Raw genomic sequence first — 18,187 nt, 5'->3', positions numbered from 1 at the left:
TGGGGCTCCGGCAGCGCGGGCACCGCGGGCGGCGGAGCCGAGCGGGGCAGAGCGGGGCAGCGCCGCGGCGGCCGCAGGTGAGACGGGGCCCGGGGCGCGGGCGGCCGCGGCCGGGAGAGTTCCCCGGGGCCGGCGCGGGATGGAACTTGACAGCGGCGGCGGTGCAGCCATTGTCTGCCCGGCCTGGCCCCGGGCAGCTCCCCAGCGCAGCCCCGCTCCCGCCCCCGGGCAGCCGCCGCCCGGCTCCGAGCATCCTGCGGCGCATCCCGCCTCCCGGCGCGGCGGGGCTGCGGGCACGGCACGGCACGGCACGGCACGGCACGGGCGGTGGGCAGGGCGCCCGCACGCCGTGCCGGGTGAACTTTGCCGCCGGAGTTGCCGGCGGCCTGGGTGCCGCCTGCCCCTGCCAGCCTCCCCTGCCGCCCTCCGCGGCCAGGAAAGGCGGGCTGGGCACGGCGGGGTGGGGACCGGGTGGTGCGGGGGTCCTGCAGTGCTCCAGCGTCGCACCTACTGCTGCTTTCAGAGCATCCCAGAGCAGAGTTAGCGTGTCCCGGCAGCTTCGCACCTCTGCTTAGGTAGCTTGGAAGCTGTTGTGGAAAAGTACAGTAACGGAGGAGAGTGTGCTGCAGTAGTCCTGATTATCAGTTTTTCTCCCCCAAACCTGTGGGGCAAACCTGTGCAAATCTTACTTGTTTGCTAACTTAGTTTCTCAAGGATGACGTGACAAAACCAGTTAGAAGGTTAGGAAATGTTCTGCAGACAGCAGTCGTGTGCCGGGGGGAATGGATGGGATGAGCAAGTAAAACTTTTCTACCAAATGTCCGATGACTAGAGTAGATGTTTGGCCTGACTCTTCTCTGCTCTTATGCTTGAGAAAGGTCAGGAACTTGTAGATGGGCCACCTGTGGTGTTCTTGGTGTGTGCTGAGATCAGCAGTGTGGGTTAGGCTCTGGACTGGCCCATGTTCTCATGCTTGTACTGCTGCCTGAGGCAGTTTTCTCCCTTTTCCCTTCCTTTTTGCTGTGCAGTCATTCCTGCCATGGAGCTAAAAGGCCTTTGTATCCTTCAGGGGCTACCTTTTAGGGGTGCAGTTCTAGCTGTTGTTCAAAGGTTAATTTCAAGTAATGGCCACATTGTTAGTCGGGGGGTTTTTTTGTTTGTTTGAAAAACCCATGGTTTAATCATTTTTGGTGGGTTATCCATCTCATGGAGCAGCTAGATGAGTCAAGTGATGTGATAGCCTAGTGATCACTAAATTTTTGTAAGAGGAAGGTGCTGGAAGATGCACTTGGAGGAGGGGAGGGGGTGTAATTCTGCTGTTTTGTCTGGGAATAGCTTGTGTTTGGATCGGATTACACTAACATGGAGCTGCAGCCTTAGATGAACTTGCTTGGGGAAATACTGTGCCTTTTCACTTTTGTATTTGGAAAGGGTTTTGCTGGATAACCCTGCTTGCTGTGAGTGACTTAAAATTCTTACTGCCCTTCTGCAAAGGGAGAGTATGCTTTTCTGTCCATGTCTCCAAAAGGCCTTCTGCCTGCACAGAAATTCAGCAAAATTATTCAATGCCTCTCGTGCCAGAGGTGTTTCAGTAAGATTCTCTTTGTTCTAGGACCTGATTTTAATAAGATCTAGATCAATATGGAATTCTCAAAAGTGGTGGAAATCTTAAGATTCAGTGGTGCTGTTTAGTGAGGAAACTCAGATTGGTGGAACAGAGCACCAAGTCAGAAGCCAGGTTTCCCCTTTTGCAGCTGTTGAGGGTAAGGGTGAACATTAGTTACATTCTTTCCTCTCACTGACGCTTGTGGCATCATAAGTAAGGTAATTCGGATCACTGATCTGGCAGAAAATGATGTTGAGGGTAGCTTTTCTGCAGAGTTAACAAGTTGATCTAATGAGCACCAGAAATGAGGTGAATGCTGGGAGGAATCTGAACAGAGAGGTTGAGGGTGAACAAGGGAGCATAAATTGTCTTCTAATGGCAGCTTGCTACTAGAGAACTCGGTGTAATGTGTGTAGCTTCACTTGCATTTTAACTCCATTCAAAGTACTTCATTTATCCACCACAGTTTCCTTCCTTCAAAAAGTCTGTATTCTCTGCCTTCTCAGTTTGTTTATTTTCAGGCTTCACTTAATTTTTGTGGTGTTGCACTCTGGGGAAGACCTTTAAGGCAGTTGTTTCTCTAGAGCTTTTATATTCTGGATAGTTTTATTGCCCAACTCTTTCTAGCTGTAGTAGAGTTGTGCCTGAAGACGGTAGTGACCAGTTAGGAGGAGCTGTGTCTCAGGTGAAGAGAAGATGACTTCAGGGCAGAATTACTGATGGCCACTGCTGAAGCAGTGCAGGAAGCTAGTGTTGGATTAGCAGGGAGATGCCTGGGCAGGACTTGAGGGTAGAGATAAAGATGTATGTGGAAGACAGGACTGGAGCAGCAGCTTTCTGCTTGCCAATTAAAGATTTTCCAAATTCTGAGGAGCAGGTTTGAAGCAGCAATTCCTTGATTTAGTCACCCATCCTCTGCAGTGTTAATGCTGTTGTCCTACTTTCAAGTAATCTGCTGCCCTTAACACCATGTCAGAATTTAAAAAGTTGTCTGGTTGAGACTATTGTTGCACCCTCTTTTCTGCTGCACTGGTCTGTTTGTTTATGCACCAGGAAAACATTGTTTGGTGAAGGCTGTGAAGCTCAAAATCTCTGGATTTAAAAAGGGCTAGATAAAGGGGCTGTGCCAGTGCTCTGGGCTCCTGGAAGCTCATTTAGAGGGGTATCATTTAGAGGTCTCTTATATACGTTACAGAGGAGCCAGCTGGTGTTTTGGAAATAAATAGGCTGTCAGTGATAATAGGACTATCAGAAACTTTTTTAAAAATCTTACATCAAATTATATCCTTCTAAAAAGTCAGGTTTGGGTTTTTTTTCCCAGTGGAATTCTGTTGAATAATCACTTTTGCTCCCTTTTCTGACTCTAACCCCTCCTGCCACTACTCCTGGTGTAGCCCATGTTTCTTCCTGTAGAAAACTCCCTGATCATCTCAATGCATTACTCTTCTGCTAAGCACTCTCTTCAGTCTCACTTTTCTTCCTCTTGGCTGATGAAAATGTTCTCCAGTCCTTTCTCAGTCCTGCAATTCACTGCAACTCATCTTTCTGCTGCTGGAAGATCTCCTTGGTTCTGCATGACCTCTTCAGCAACTTTTGCCTTACAAGTGTTGCTAGCGAACACTTCATCCACTCTGCTTCTGACTCCATTACTCCTGAAAGCAACTTGCCACCACAGATACCAGCCTCTAGTCTATTATTCAAGTTAAGATCTGTCAGGAACAACAAGTAGCTAGAAAGTCCATATGATCAGAGAAAGAAAGAAAGGGTTGAAGGCTGAAGGCTAAGTTAGGAGAAGGAGGGACAGAATTGGTATATCTGCAGTAGGGCGATGGAGTTGAGGTACTGGAGGAAGAGAGGATCAGAAGTTGCCAAAGTGCAGTGGAGGACTGGAAGCACGGTGGAATTTGCCTCAGTTCACTAGCCCCTCTTGAAGGAAAGGTGGTCAGGTCTGTAAACAAATGATTGCCTGAATGAGCTGCAGCTGCTCCTTCACTACCTTTTTGAGATTTCATGATGCTGTAGGTTCCAACTATAGCATGGCAATAAAAATATGAGAATGTGTGCATTATGTCTCTGACTGTGGTCATAAAAGATTTAAACTGTGTGTATAATTTCTGGATGATTTCAGAACCCCAGCATCCCTGGTCCCTGTGATGTCGCAAAGTTGTGCATGGAGCCTGGTATTGAGATATTCACAGTAAAAAAGCTGTGTAATGTAGCGAAATACAGTTTGTTTTTTTCTGTAGCCTGACTTACTTTCCAACTCTCTCAATGTAGATCTGGAGTCCAGCTCAGCCTGAGCTCCTGGGATCCTGTCACCATGGAGACCGAAAGTGAGCAGAACTCCAACTCCACCAGCGGGAGCTCCAGTTCTGGAGGAAGCACCCGTCCTCAGATATCACAGATGTCTCTCTATGAGCGACAGGCAGTACAGGTGAGACACGGTTATGTTCTGGGATGGCAGGTGCCTCAGTGGAAGGTGGTAGTAAGCTCTTTTGTGTTCCTCTGAGTTATGTGTCTAAGTGGGAGCATGCTCAGAGGACTGTCGTGTTTTCAGATTTAGAAATTCTTATGCTAGGCCTGAGTTCTTACAGCCTGAGACTTCAGGTTTTATAGGTTACTCCTTCAGTGTCCAGCCTCTTAGATTTAATCTGTACTGTGATCCAAGAGATTGATTTTAGCCTGCTGTTCTAGAACAAGTCACTCATTTTACCATCCCAGCCCATCTATACCCTCCATACACGGGAAAACTTGTCTGCGTGTGTGACCACACACATCCCCAGATTCCTGGAGTTTATTAAGCTCTTGCAAGTGTGCTTCCTGCTGTCCTGGAATACACCTGTGATTCAGTCTGTTACCAAATTTGTGACTGTACTATGGATTTTGAGGTGCTAATCTAGTGCATGCTTTTTTTCATTTGGTCTAGGGATGTTCTCGTGGCTGTTACTTATTTCTTCATTGCGCTCTTCAATCACCCTTCAAGCACACAAGTTTTGACCATTGGGTTTTCCTCTTTATCTAGGCCCTGCAGGCACTCCAGAGGCAGCCCAATGCGGCCCAGTACTTCCATCAGTTTATGCTCCAGCAGCAGTTTAACAGTGCCCAGCTTCACAGCCTGGCTGCTGTCCAGCAGGTGAGTTGCCAAGAGGCAGAAGGAGAGGAATTGGATCATTCTTGGGGGAAGATCCAGAAGTTATCTTCTTGTGCAGTGCCTTGTACAGTGAGGTCATCCTGATCCCTGATGAGACAACAAGTCCTCTTGTTTAGAGTTAACACAAACAGCTAGTAAACTGGAAGCCTGATGCAAAGATTCATTTGTTTTTCAGGTACAGAGCAGGGGAAGATAAAATGTGGTATCCCCATCAGGGAACTTGCACTCCAGAGGCCTATGACTACCCCCTGCACCTTCTCTAAATAAAAGATGGGTGGTTAAGTCAGCCATGAATGCAGTAATGTTAAAAAACTGTATTAAAGGGAACAGTGGGTTGTTACTTCTTTGAGAATAAATATGTTTGTGTTTGAGTGAAATTTCAGGTGGTATCTTCTGAATTTTCTGTCTTGAAACTTAGTAGCTCATGTTTTCTTTAACAGCAGGAGGGATCTGGGGTGGACCTTGCCCAGCCAGGAGGCTTTCTTTTTAATTGAGACATATATATAGATCAATATGAATCAAGATATTTTATGATGTATAACTACTGAATGTTTTTTTTTCTTTATCAACTTTGCTCACCTACCAGACTTTATCATCAGTTGAGGATGGATTATGTGTGATGTGAATACAGTTCTGTTTGTGTAACAATATCTCAGTAGCTGAACTCCTTGACAGTTAGTCCAGGATGTAGTTGTTCATAAAATACCTACCTGTTGTCTTATACTACTGAAGGATTAGAATCCTCGTGTCACTTTTGCACAAATCTTAGTTATAAAATTAACTACACTCATACAGGGGAATTCCTATGGGATCAGAGAGGGGGAAATAAGGAAACCAATATTTATATTCCTCCACAAACCATATGTACTGTAATCTGAAATTTGTTTCTAGGGGTACTATCATTGCATTGTTACTAAACTGCCTAGTTAGCCCAGCAAAGTGCTAATACTGTAGGGAACGTCTGGATGTTAACAGTGGATTTCAGCATTAGGGTGAGAGTTGCAGTGTGTAGCATGACAAGCTGGGGAACAGTAGGGTGTTTACCCCTGGGTGGAAGGACTGGAGGTCGTTCACTGTCAGGCTAAGGGACTAGGTGTTCTGACAAAGCCAAATAATTGGCCTGGATTGAAAAGTTTGTTCCAGGCACTAATTTATCTGACAATCTTTCTTGCAGGCTACAATTGCAGCCAGTAGACAGGCCAGCTCCCCCAACACTAGCACCTCTCAACAGACCACCACCACCCAGGCTTCTGTAAGTAAAACTGCTCCCTCACACATATATTGAAGCCTCCCTATTACTCCCCACGTTGTTTTTTCTCCTCTTTGTATTTAAGGATGGCAGTCAGCCACACAACTTCTAAGAATGCTGGGAATCCACAATATGCAGACAACTTTGAGGATTTGGGGTGCTATCATTATTGGTGGGGGTTAAGGAGACCAGATAATGTTTTTGGGTGGGAGAGACCTCTTAGCTGGAAAGGTGGACATGGATCTCTGTTTGGTGAGACTTTGGGGTATGTTGTCATGTATTAGAAAAGGGTCAGAACTTTGGAGAAAGAGTCATGGCAGCTTGAAAGGGAATCTCCTTTTGTCTTGGGCAGAGTAGTTATTGAATGAGAGGATGTCTGTTTTGTAGTGAGTATTGAGAAGCTTGGATTTGTTTGGAGAGTAGATGAGTGGGTAGGGTAGAGAAGATTTTGTGGGTTTTCTGCCTTTACTTGAGAGGCTGGAGAAAATGATGTAATTTTTTTTTGGATCTCTTATTACAGTTGCATGCTAACAGTGATACTCAAGCTCAGCATACGAATGAGGTTAGTATCCAGGGCTTTGGCTAGTTTAGATTGCATAGCCTCTAAGATGAGCCCTCTAAGACAAGAACTTTCTTCTTCTTGGTCCCCTGTGGGATACAGGAAAAAACTGTAAAACGTCTGTTCTGGCTGTACCCCACTAAGTGAATTTGTACGTATTTCTTGGTCTCCATGTCTTCATATATGATTTGGAACTTTTTTCTGTTCTAAGATCAACCTAGCCACTACATCAGCTGCTCAGCTGATCAGTCGGTCACAGAGCGTGAGTTCCCCCAGTGCCACAACTCTGACACAGTCTGTGCTCCTTGGGAATACCACCTCACCACCTCTCAACCAGTCACAGGCCCAGATGTATCTTCGGGTAAGAGATGTGCGTGCAAAATATGTCCTGACCATGAAACCCGCTTACTACCTACTTCAGTGTCTCACTGCTTGGGATTGCCATCACCTATGGACTAAGTCTAACTTTATGGATTTTGCAGTATATTTTGAAATTGTATTGAGAAGCTCTTGTCCCTGAAACCACAAATTTGCTTCTGGGCTCTGCTTTTGAGGGTAGATGAGCTTTGTATTGTGTGACTCAGGTGAGAATGTTAACAGCTGTGTGTCTCTGCTCTGCATAGATGTTAAAGATCCCACAGCACTTCTCACTAGAGTGTAAATGTGAAATATATGTCCTAGACTTGAATATAGCTCACAGAAATAAAACTACTCTTCTGGTTCAGTGCTGGAACCAATATATGGTAAATTATTCTTCTACTGTTGCTGTGCTCAGGGATGTAAGTTTAGAAACATAAATCAATGTGAACAAATAGTCATTGCTTTAATTGCTTTGAAGTTCAGCTAAATAGAAAACACTAGGCTTGACTATATAGTTAGTCTGGGGCTTGGTTACCTACTTAAAAAGTCAACTGTGTCTCAGTTGACTTCAGATACAGCTTGTAATCCCCATCCTCTCAAGGAACCCTGATCTTGGATAAATGTCTTTTATCACCATTTCCCTACCAGTCTCTGGTAAACATCTGAAAATTCAATGATACTCCAGTTTTTTAGCCAGCCTCAGGCCCATGTTTGATAGAAGAGTGCTTGTTTCCATGTGGAAACTGTTCCCAGTTTCCTGCTCCTGAGGGTTAGGTTCAGTGTTACAGTGCAAGGAGGATTGGTGGTTTTGCAGTGTGTGACATTGCAGCCCAGTGTTGCTTTGTAATCTGTTTGCTTGTGGTTCATTGTCTTTCTTTTTCTCTTCCCCTCCATTCCTTTCATTCCACATCATCTGATCTTCAACAGCCACAGCTGGGGAACCTGTTGCAGGTAAACCGGACCCTGGGTCGCAATGTGCCTCTTGCCTCCCAACTCATCCTGATGCCCAACGGGGCTGTGGCCGCTGTCCAGCAGGAGGTACCACCCACTCAGTCTCCTGGGGTCCATGCAGACACAGACCAGGTCAGTGACACCCCCTCCCAGAGTCTCCCCTTCCCCCTGCTTTCTGTCACCCCACACTCTGGTCTTTGTCTTAAGCTGTCCCTGTAAGGCCAATCATCTCTATTTTATCCCCAACCCATGTCCCTGTGCAGGCAGGAGATTCTGTTTTCTTTTGCCACCATGTTTTCATGTTTGCTTTTTGCCTTCAGAGATGGGATTAATTTCTGCTGAAAATTTCTGATGTGAGCCACTGGCTGGATCAGTCCCATCTTCACAGTTTCATGACTGTGCTTGTGCAAAAAGAACTATGTCCAGTTTTCAGTTACTCTTCAGTTTAATGTCTTTGCCAGAAGTAGTATTCCTTCACCCAGCTGATTTGTTCTTGTAAAGATGCCAAAGATTGAACAGGCCACAAGGTCTTAGTTCCTTCATTCATCTGTAAGTAATTCTCTGGGTCAGGGAACTGCCATGGCTTTTCATTTACCTTGTCTTATCCCAGTCATTCTTGGGATTTCCAGTTACTTCATATTTTTCTTGTCTGGAGCACTTTCTTTGAAGAAAAGTGAGCCATGATCAAACTTTGAAGATAACATTACATTTGGGGGAGGAGTCACAACAGAGGATGGCAGCACCAAATTACAGAGGAACTGGTGAAATTGGAAGGGGTGCTGGCCACGAGTAGATCTGTGGGCCTGCTGAATGGAAAGCCCTGCACAGGGGCAGGAGGCAAGTGGCAAAAAATTGAAAAGGAATGACTGCTCTTTAAAGGGGTATCTCAGTGCTTTTAGAGTCATACTAAACTAGGTCCTACCAATGCAATGGTACGGCAGGCAGGTCTGAAGGTTGTAACATGCCTCGGAGGAAGATGGTATCCTCAAATCCTGTTCACAAAGTGCCATGAGATCTTTAATTTCCATCAGAGATGGAGCAGGAAAGAGTTCAGGATAATGTGCTTCCTGGGGCGGGCCATGCCTGAGCTTTGCCCTGCAGTGTTAGTCAGCTCCTCACGTGAGACTTGAGGCATCAACTTAGCCTGCATGCCAGTAGAGTGTGTTGCTTACACATTCTCTGTCAAACTCCCAGCAAGTAATGTGTATAAAGCAAATGGATTCTGTTTTGTATGTGCGTTTCTAGGTGCAGAACTTGGCTGTGAGGAGCCAGCAGACCTCCACCACTAACACCCAGCTCCAAGGCTCTGCTCAGAAGGCAGCTCTGCCAGGAAGCTCCCAGGCTTCGGGGTTACCGCAGGCCACCAGCACAGGCCAGACTGTGGCAGTGGCTCAGGCCTCCTCTGGCACTGCTGGCCAGTCCCTCAACCTGAGCCAGGGAGCAACAGGCAGCAATGGTGTCTCCGGGAGTGTGGTGGCAAGTGGTGGGAGCCAGACCTCAATGGGATTGAGCCAGACCTCCTCGGCAGGCGCTGCTGGCAGTTGCCAAAGGAAGGGCACAGGGGTGGTTCAGCCATTACCAGTAGCGGCTGCCCAGGCTGTGACTGTCAGCCAGGGAAGCCAGACAGAGACAGAGAATGCAGCCACAAAAAAGGGCGAAACGGACAGCAGCGGACAGCAAACAGTGGGCATGAACCTGACCAGGACTGCTACACCAGCACCCAGTCAGACCTTGATTAGCTCAGGTAAGCGCACACCTGCTTTTTCTCTTTGAGACCACTGGGCTTTCGCAAGAATGGCATTTGAAAGCCCTGATGGTGAAAGGTTTTCCCACACACCTCCCAGCTTCTGGGCTCCCAGAGACCTCTTGTCTCGAGGGGTTATCCCTCCCTATTAGCATGAGAAGTTGATTTAGTCCCTTATGTCCTTTGCCAGTAAGCTAACAGTCATTTTGAAGCTTAATGTCTCAAACCAATGCCATGGCTGCCTGCCTTGTTTTTGTTGTTCCCAGCTGCACTGTTACTAACTTTTCTGCTCTGTTTTTTCTCACTCTCTGTTTGTGTAGCAACATATACGCAGATTCAGCCACACTCACTGATCCAGCAGCAGCAGCAGATCCATCTGCAGAAGCAGGTGGTGATCCAGCAGCAGATAGCCATTCATCACCAGCAGCAGTTCCAGCACCGCCAGTCCCAGCTCCTCCACACAGCCACTCATCTTCAACTGGCCCAACAGCAGCAACAGCAGCAAGCAACATCTCTGACCCAACAGCAGCAGCAAGCTCAGCCTCCCCAGCAGCAGGCTCCACCTCAGAACCAGCAGCAGGCTCAGACCCTTGTGGTACAACCTATGTTGCAGTCCCAACCCCAGCATTTGCAGCTCCAGCAGGACAGTCCTTGCCAGCCAGCCACAAAGTCACCTGTTCCAATTCAGTCAAAATCTCTGGTCACCCCCATCAAACCACCTCAGCTTGGGCCTGCCAAAATGTCAGCAACACAGCAGCCTCCACCACACATCCCAGTGCAGGTAGTGGGTACTCGGCAGCAGGGCTCAGGCCAAGCCCAAGCGCTGGGTTTGGCTCAGATTGCTGCAGCAGTGCCGACATCCCGGGGAATGCCAGCTGTAGTCCAGCCTGTTTCCCAAACCCATGCTGCTTCCCCATCATCATCTTCAGCTCCAGCATCCTCACAGGAAGCTCCCCCTCTCACCACAGGGGTGAATTTGGCACAAGTTCAAGGCACAGCCCACATGGTGAAGAGCCCAGCTTCCTCTCCAGTTGTGGCTCAGATGCCAGCAGCATTCTACATGCAGTCTGTCCAGTTGCCAGTAAGTGATACCATTGAGAAGGAGAATAGCATATGGATTCTCTTTGTTCATTCCTAGGACACCAATCGCAGTCCAGGCCCAGGTCAGTGGGATGGGATGGGCAAGGGGTTTGGGGAAAGGGATGTGGAGATTTTTGGCTCTCAAAAACACTAATTCCAATCCAACCGCTGGGGTTACTGACTACAAGCATTTCTCTTCCACATTATCATTCAAAGGCTTGCCCCCAAATGGGGCAGGTGTCCATATCACATATTAAGTATCACACGTACCAGTGGGGTGGGTTGACCTTGGCTGGCTGCTGGGTGACCACCAATTTGGTGCTCTATCGCTCCTCATTCCCAACAGGACATGAGGAGAAAAGTACAATGAAAAGCTTGTGGGTTGAGATAAGGATGTGGAAATCACTTGCCAATTACCGTCACCAGCAAAACCAACTCAATTTAGGGAAAGTAATTTAATTTACTGCAAATTAATCAGTGTAGGGTAATTGGAATAAGAACAAATCTAAAAAATACCTGCTCCCTTCTTCACAGGCTCAGGCTTCACTCCCAACTCTTCTGCCTCCTCCCCCTGAGCAGTGCGGGCGGACAGGAAATGGGGGCTATGGTCAGTTCTTAAAGTTTTGTCTCTTCCTCATGCTTTTCCCTTGCTGTAGCATGGGATCCCTCCCATGGGATACAGTCCTTCACAAACTTCTCCAATGTGGGCATTTTCCACAATCTGCAGTTTTTCATGAACTGCTCCAGTGTGGATTCTTCTGGGTCACAGACCCCTTGGTGTATGGTAGCAGACACTGACTCTAGGCCTCAGAGGATCTCCTAGCAACAGGCTGTGCAGAGCAAAACAAAGATGGTTCATGTTCCACAAGCCTTGTCTGTGCTGTTGTGAATTGTCTGGTTAGGACCTGCCTAAATCCCTGGGACAACAAGCTCAGATCATAGAATCATAAATGATTTGAGTTGGAAAGGACCTTAAAGAACATCTAGTTCCAAGCCCCCTCCTGTGGCAGGGACAGAGGTTGCTAGGCCAGGTTGCTCAGAGCTCCATCCAGCCTGGCTTTGAACACCTCCTTAGCCAGTTTCTGAGATTGTTTCTAGACACTGTCTGCTTCTTCAGGAAGATGTCACGGGATTTGTCTCATATTTAGAGCGGGGGCAATTCTGCTCATAGGGAACGTGTGTCCCCTGCTTTTTTGACTCTCCTTTGCTGAAACTGATCTGATTTAGCCAAAAGCCTTTTTGGAAATGAATGCCATTCCATTTCATTCTTCCTGGAACAATCCTTTGAGGTTCACATATTGTCTTGATATTATACCAATGTATCAACATGAATTGGGACACCCGATCCAAGTCTGTGGTGTGGTAGTGAGTATTCTCAAGCTTTGTTCCTTGCTACGCAAATGCTCCCAAGTAGAGGTATGTACCGTGAAGGAGTTAGAAGCATGTCCAGAAGGAACCAGGCTGGAAATCAAGTATGATGGAGCAGGATACATTTTTTTTTTTTTTTTTTTGCCTTTCATCTGTTGTGTTCTTTGCTTTGCAGCTCTTCTATGTGCTTACGTGTTCCTCTTTATTCACGCAGGGCAAATCTCAGACCTTAGCAGTAAAGCGCAAGGCAGAGTCAGAGGAGGAGAAAGAGGAATCACCGAATGTCACTGCACTCCTGCCTGCCAGGTCCTCTCCTGTAACAGACAGCCCCAAAAACATAGAGGAGAAGAGTGGCCTTGGAGGTGAGGTACAAAGGAGAGCTCTGCTTGTGTGTGCTAATGATCTGATCTTATATTCCACTTGAAGTAGGTGGAGCAAAGGGAACTGACTCTTGTGCTGTTAACTTTCCAGATAATTCTGACACTGCTGCCATTGCAACCCCAAATACCACGTCAAGTGAAGGAGCCTCAGTTACCCCCACCTCTGCTTCCACCCCAAACCTGGCAATGGTGTCACGTCAGATGGGAGACTCCAAACCCCCACAAGCCATCGTCAAGCCCCAGATCCTCACACACATCATTGAAGGCTTTGTCATCCAGGAAGGAGCAGAGCCCTTTCCAGTAGGGATTTTTTGTTTTGGGGGGGAGGGAGCTGTAGAAGCTTCTTGGGAGGGTGGTGGGCTTCCATCTTTCCCCATATTCCAACTCAGCATTTCTAGCTTGAGATGCGTACGGTGAAGGGGAAGGGAATGGAGGGAGGTGTCACGAATGAAGCAAGGCATTAAGAGGTGTCATTAAAGAGAACGAGTTGGAAGGAGCAAAACAAGTATTACGGCAACTGTTTACTCCAGTAATCCCCAAAGCAATAATTTATGCAGGAATTACAAGGAGGTTCTTCTTTCTGATTTTTAGTGAGGAAAAGATGCATTTTGAACAGGCAGTGAGCAAAGTTGAAGCAATTAAGGGGAAATGCAGTTACATGGAATTGCAGGCTATTCAAGGCAGATAGTATTTGGGGATCTTTGAATGAATGGCCAAGCCTCTGAGTCAGGAAGGACTAATAACTTTGTTCAGCATATCTCCTTCCCTATTAGGCAGAGAGATTCTTCTGAGCTGAATTTTGAGCTGCATATACTTTGCAGAGGATGCTGAACACAGAGAATCCTTTACTATTGGGTCCAACTCATTCTCTTCCTATCCAGGTGGGTTGTTCTCAGCTGCTGAAAGAATCTGAGAAACCACTGCAGGGAGAGGCTCCTTCTGGCCAGAATGAAAACCTGTCCAGCAATTCTCTGGGAGGGGACAGTGCTTCCATGGGTGAGTTTCAGCACCAGGAGGCCTAGCTAGTCTTACTGAAAATTTCTGCTCTCTGATACTGTATTATTAACTGTATAGACTTGTATCTCTTCCTGCTAACTCTTAAGAGACTCAAGCTATGGACCTAGAATCTCCTTTTCCTGAGTGCAGAAGACAATATTTTTTGTTGTTGTTAATATGATCTAACACATCCCATGTCAGTAGTAAGCAGGAGAATCTGAATTGTACCTGTCTCTAATGACTGTGAAGGATGTGTGGACAGAGCAGAGTGTGCAGCTGTGGAGATTTCCCCCACAGCCTTGTAGGATGTGAGGGATATCCTATTTTTCACTTGTTCCATGAAACAGTACTGACAAGGAGAAAAAACCTGCTCTGTTTAATATCCTGAAGTCCTAATTAGTGGAGCTTCTGCCTCTCTTTTCCCAGCTTCTTCCCCAGGCTAACTGCTTACTAGATTCAGTAGAAAATAGTGCTGGGGAATCTGTCCCTTCAGAAGAAGAGCAGTGGAGTGGAGAATCACTGTGTGTGTGATCTGCTTCAGTTCAGATCATCAGCTAGTGTGTATCTCTGTGTGTCTCTAGAGCTTGATAAGAAGGCAAACTTGTTGAAGTGTGAATATTGTGGGAAGTACGCCCCAGCAACCCAGTTCCGTGGCTCCAAGAGGTTTTGTTCCATGACCTGTGCTAAAAGGTAATAATAGCAAGATTTTCCTTATCTCTGACTATGCATTTTATGGAACATGGCATGTGCCCCTTATCCAAGTAGTTTACAACACTGCAGTATATCTGAGTCTCCCTCCATGGGATGTACTGGCCACAGACATCCTTTAGGACTCTAAATGATTTGTAAATGCTTCTAAGTCCGGAGAGGTGGATGTGGTGTTAAGTATAAACAGAATTTCTGGCTTGTTCAGAAAATGAAGTGGGAAGGGGGAAGTTCTGGGGCTGCAAAGAACCTCTCTTCAGTGAAATGTACATTTGACTGACTAAATAAGTGCACACTGATCGCTGTCTGATACATTGGTACTAGACAAAGACACGGGAGCATTTGGGAAAAAATGGGGAGAAGTTAGACTAGTCATTGCTGCTTCCTGTTGATAGCAGAGTGCTTGTTATGGGTCTTTTTTCCCTTAGGGGAATGACTTAATTGACCCTTCAGATGTTAGATCAAGACTCGGGTGTCCAAATATTGCTTGTGTCAGAAGTCTGGACTGGTTCCTTCCAAGGGGAAGTCTTAAAAGGAGGAGGAACAGAACTTGATGGTAAAGAGGAGTTTTATCCCCATCTAGAGCAAGGAGAAGTATTAGGTTTAGGTAGTTGCTGTTTCTTAACTGCTGCTCTGCTTCTGCTTATTTGAGGTATAATGTCAGCTGCAGCCATCAGTTTCGGCTGCAGAGAAAGAAAATGAAGGAATTCCAGGAAGCTAACTATGCTCGTGTGCGCCGCCGGGGACCACGGCGCAGCAGCTCCGAAATTGCTCGAACAAAGATCCAGGGCAAGCGCCACAGGGTAAGGACATTGTCCCGTCAGGGCAAGTCTGTGTAACATTTGTCATTGCTGGATGTACCACTTTGTCACAGTGGATGTAGTCATACAGAATGTGCTGAGTGCACATTGACACACTTGTTACACAAGGCACAGTGAGCTGTTCCAATCATTCATTGACTGCAGAAAGTGGATTCGTGTTTGTACTTGTTCTGTTCACTCTGTGTTCGCTCTCGTGTGTGTCTTGAAGGTCTCAGTGAGTGAGATCAGCTGACAGCCTTGGTAGAAAACAATCCACATGAATGACTTAAATTGGATTATAGAAGAATTGAATGAGCTTCAGTGCTGATGTGAGGAAGAGAGGGAGCTCTTGGGTCAGCTGCCTGTGGACCAACAGCCTGAGACAGTTGTTCCAGACTATTGGGACAACTTCTGCTTGTCCCAGTGTCTTATTTTGCAGCTAGTAATTTTGAATTTCTTACAAAAGACCTTTTGTTTTCTTTCCTATGGGCTTGTAGGGTCAGGAAGACTCGAGTCGAGGCTCTGATAACTCCAGCTATGATGAAGCCTTGTCCCCTACATCTCCAGGACCCCTGTCAGTAAGGGCCAGTCATGGAGAGAGGGACCTGGCAAACTCTAGTATGGCCCCACCTACCCCAGATCTACATGGCATCAACCCAGTCTTCCTGTCCAGCAATCCTAGTCGTTGGAGCGTGGAGGAAGTGTACGAGTTCATTGCATCACTGCAAGGTGAAGTTAAGATCCTTTCCTGCACTCCTGTGATCCAGTAGCATGGGGAGATCTGTTGGCTCTCTTTCCAGAAAGAAAATAGTGTCAGTGGTGCCTAGTGCTCTTGCATGTTTCAGAATTGGAGTAAGTCATACAGATGGATTCTCAAGATGCATTTCTCAAATATCCTGTGTGCTCAGGGAGACTGAGGACTAAAGTGGGGAGGGGGGTTGGTTAGATTCCTAGCTTGCTTTTCTGTACCTGCCAGAGGTGCAGAGAGTAGGCGCAGGGGAGTGCACAAGGCATGTATGTTTCTCACTACTCTTTTTTTTTTTTGTTTGTTTGTTGCACAGGGTGCCAGGAGATTGCTGAGGAGTTTCGGGCACAGGAAATTGATGGTCAGGCCCTGTTGCTTTTAAAGGAGGAACATCTCATGAGTGCCATGAACATCAAGCTGGGACCAGCTCTCAAGATCTGTGCCAAGATCAATGTCCTCAAGGAGACCTAACAGCTCTGAAGCCAGAGGTCTCACGTTTGCTCTGAGCCCAGGGCAGCTGCCAGTTTTGGAGCATCCTGCTGGGGCGGGGAAGAATGGAACAGTCCCCTGTGGTCTTGCATTCAAGAAGAATGAGAAGGAATTTAACTGATTGAAACTGCCATGCACAAGCCCATGTCTTGGTCTCTTAATGGTGCTACAAGGTTGGGGAGAACTGCCACCTGGGGCCTTTAAACAACTTTCCTTCGTACTGATTTTGAATATGACTCCCCTATATACCACATAAAGCTGTGAAGGGGATCTCTTTCTGTCTTAAAAGACTTATGAAAGGGAACTGCCCTCACCTTTGTTTGCCATGGCAGGTCTGCTAGATATTAGTTTTGAATATCACTGCCCGAACTTGAGGCATAAGAGCTGGCCCCACATGGACATTGGGAGCACCTGTGCTTGGGGTTTTATGAAGAGTAACTAGAAAATTTTGAGTGACAAAGGTAGACAAAGAAGAATTTGAGCAAAAGGGGCTGCTGCTTTTCCACTTTTAAAAATACCTAGGCTGCTCGTGAACTGGGTTTAATAGCCATTCCAGCACACATACCAAACTTGAAGGCCTGTGGCAATAGGAGCTGTCGTATCTTCACTCTGCATGTCTACAGGAGTCAGTAAAGCTAAACTGTTGTGGCAGCTGTTCACTCCAGGTGCTCCTCTCAGAACCAGTCAGAGGATTTTTCCTGAGTGCTCATGACAAAGTGATGGGAAAATCAAAGGGGAGGGGGATTGTCTAATATTAGGGAACCTTGCAGCACTAGGTTTGTCTTCCCATTATGCTAGGGCATAATTTACAGATCCAAAGGAGTCTCAGAAGCACCAAGGCTCTTTGTGAAATGGGCTGGTTTTTTTTTTGTGTGCGTGTTTTCTTACCAGTTTGTATTCTTTTGTGTCTGTCTTCATTATCCTCAGGAGAGCTTATGGGACAAAGTTTAAGCTGGCAGGACTATACTGCCTGCCTAAGGCTCTTTTTTTTTTTTTTTGGTGTTATAAAACAAATATTTCTCTTCCTCAGTTAAAAAACTGAACACACCCCACAACAACTGAATACTAATTCTTTAATGTTACTTCTCATTTCTGAAGGGTAGAAGTTATGTTATAGACTGAGTTCCTCCTGTTCAGCCCCTCCAGGTTTGGGTTTTGGCTTTTTTCTATATGTGATATTCTGAAGTTTTGGAACCAAATTGCCAAAGGTGAAAACCTGGGCAAAGTTCTCTTCCAGAAGCACCTCTGCTTCAAACAAACAGGCAAAAAACCTGAAGGAATTACACGAACTATGAAGAGGTAAGTGCCCTCTAGAGCCAAATACCTGAAAGCAAGATGGTGTTATAAACCATGTGTCTTGGCTTTTCTGTTTTTAGAAGTTTCACATGAGTATTGGAGTGAAACGTAAGACTGTTCTGTGTGGAAAGCATCTACTGTTGCAGAAAAGCTGTAGTGACATGGGAGAAGGCCTAATAGCATAGGTAGGAAAACATTAGAGGTCTTTGGAATGGCCTCTTTATTGACCCCTCTTAGAAAAAGAGAGGAAGGAAAGTGCTAGTAGATGGATAAAATGTGGCAGCAGCTTCCTTGCATTCTTAACTGTACTGTTGGATCTCTCTCATTACATCCTTGTTCTTGGGAGAGAAGACTTCTGCGGCTTCATGAATGAAAACAGGCCCAAAGGAAGTTGCCTATGCTTGCTTGCACCCTGATAACACTATTTGGTCCAATGTAATCTGGGGGCAGGGAAGGAGGAGGTTAGAATCAGCAATCAGCAGAGGAAGTATGCCCTTAAACTGTTTTATCCTTAGCAGGCTGGGTGTGATAGAACTCCTGTTCAGTTTGACCCTTGGCAGGGTGGGCAGACAGCTAGCCTGCCAGTGTTACTAGCTACTTCTGAGGACTGGATTTTATTTCAGTCAAATGGGAAGGCTTCCCTTCTTCATTTCATGTTCACTGTTCTTAATAAAAGGATGCTTGATCAGGCTTTGCACGTCTGGCTGC

General features: G+C 46.5%; 1 protein-coding gene across 6 annotated transcripts in view; it reads left to right on the top strand.

Moving 5' to 3' along the window:
* The window catches only part of PHC1 (polyhomeotic homolog 1), a 23,727-nt gene extending 5,557 nt beyond the window's left edge, over positions 1-18,170 (top strand). For 2 of the 6 annotated variants that reach the window (XM_027677628.1, XM_027677625.1), the window contains 15 exons: positions 3,884-4,040; positions 4,629-4,739; positions 5,932-6,009; positions 6,527-6,568; positions 6,777-6,926; positions 7,853-8,008; positions 9,122-9,620; positions 9,941-10,701; positions 12,283-12,430; positions 12,540-12,748; positions 13,330-13,444; positions 14,026-14,134; positions 14,802-14,952; positions 15,447-15,678; positions 16,011-18,170. In XM_027677628.1, coding sequence (XP_027533429.1) covers positions 3,927-4,040; positions 4,629-4,739; positions 5,932-6,009; positions 6,527-6,568; positions 6,777-6,926; positions 7,853-8,008; positions 9,122-9,620; positions 9,941-10,701; positions 12,283-12,430; positions 12,540-12,748; positions 13,330-13,444; positions 14,026-14,134; positions 14,802-14,952; positions 15,447-15,678; positions 16,011-16,165 — 3,030 coding nt within the window. In that variant the 5' untranslated portion in view covers positions 3,884-3,926 and the 3' untranslated portion in view covers positions 16,166-18,170. Of the gene's footprint in view, positions 1-29; positions 78-3,883; positions 4,041-4,628; positions 4,740-5,931; positions 6,010-6,526; positions 6,569-6,776; positions 6,927-7,852; positions 8,009-9,121; positions 9,621-9,940; positions 10,702-12,282; positions 12,431-12,539; positions 12,749-13,329; positions 13,445-14,025; positions 14,135-14,577; positions 14,706-14,801; positions 14,953-15,446; positions 15,679-16,010 lie in introns of those variants that run through there. The other 4 variants (XM_027677629.1, XM_027677626.1, XM_027677627.1 and 1 more) reach the window with 4 other exon arrangements.
* Positions 18,171-18,187: the final 17 nt, after the last annotated feature.

This window comes from Neopelma chrysocephalum, unplaced genomic scaffold, assembly GCF_003984885.1.
Source record: "Neopelma chrysocephalum unplaced genomic scaffold, ASM398488v2 Primary Assembly neopelma1_43, whole genome shotgun sequence".
Lineage (NCBI taxonomy): Eukaryota > Metazoa > Chordata > Aves > Passeriformes > Pipridae > Neopelma > Neopelma chrysocephalum.
Note: the sequence above shows the minus strand (reverse complement) of the source record. Positions and strands in the feature narration are given on the sequence as shown.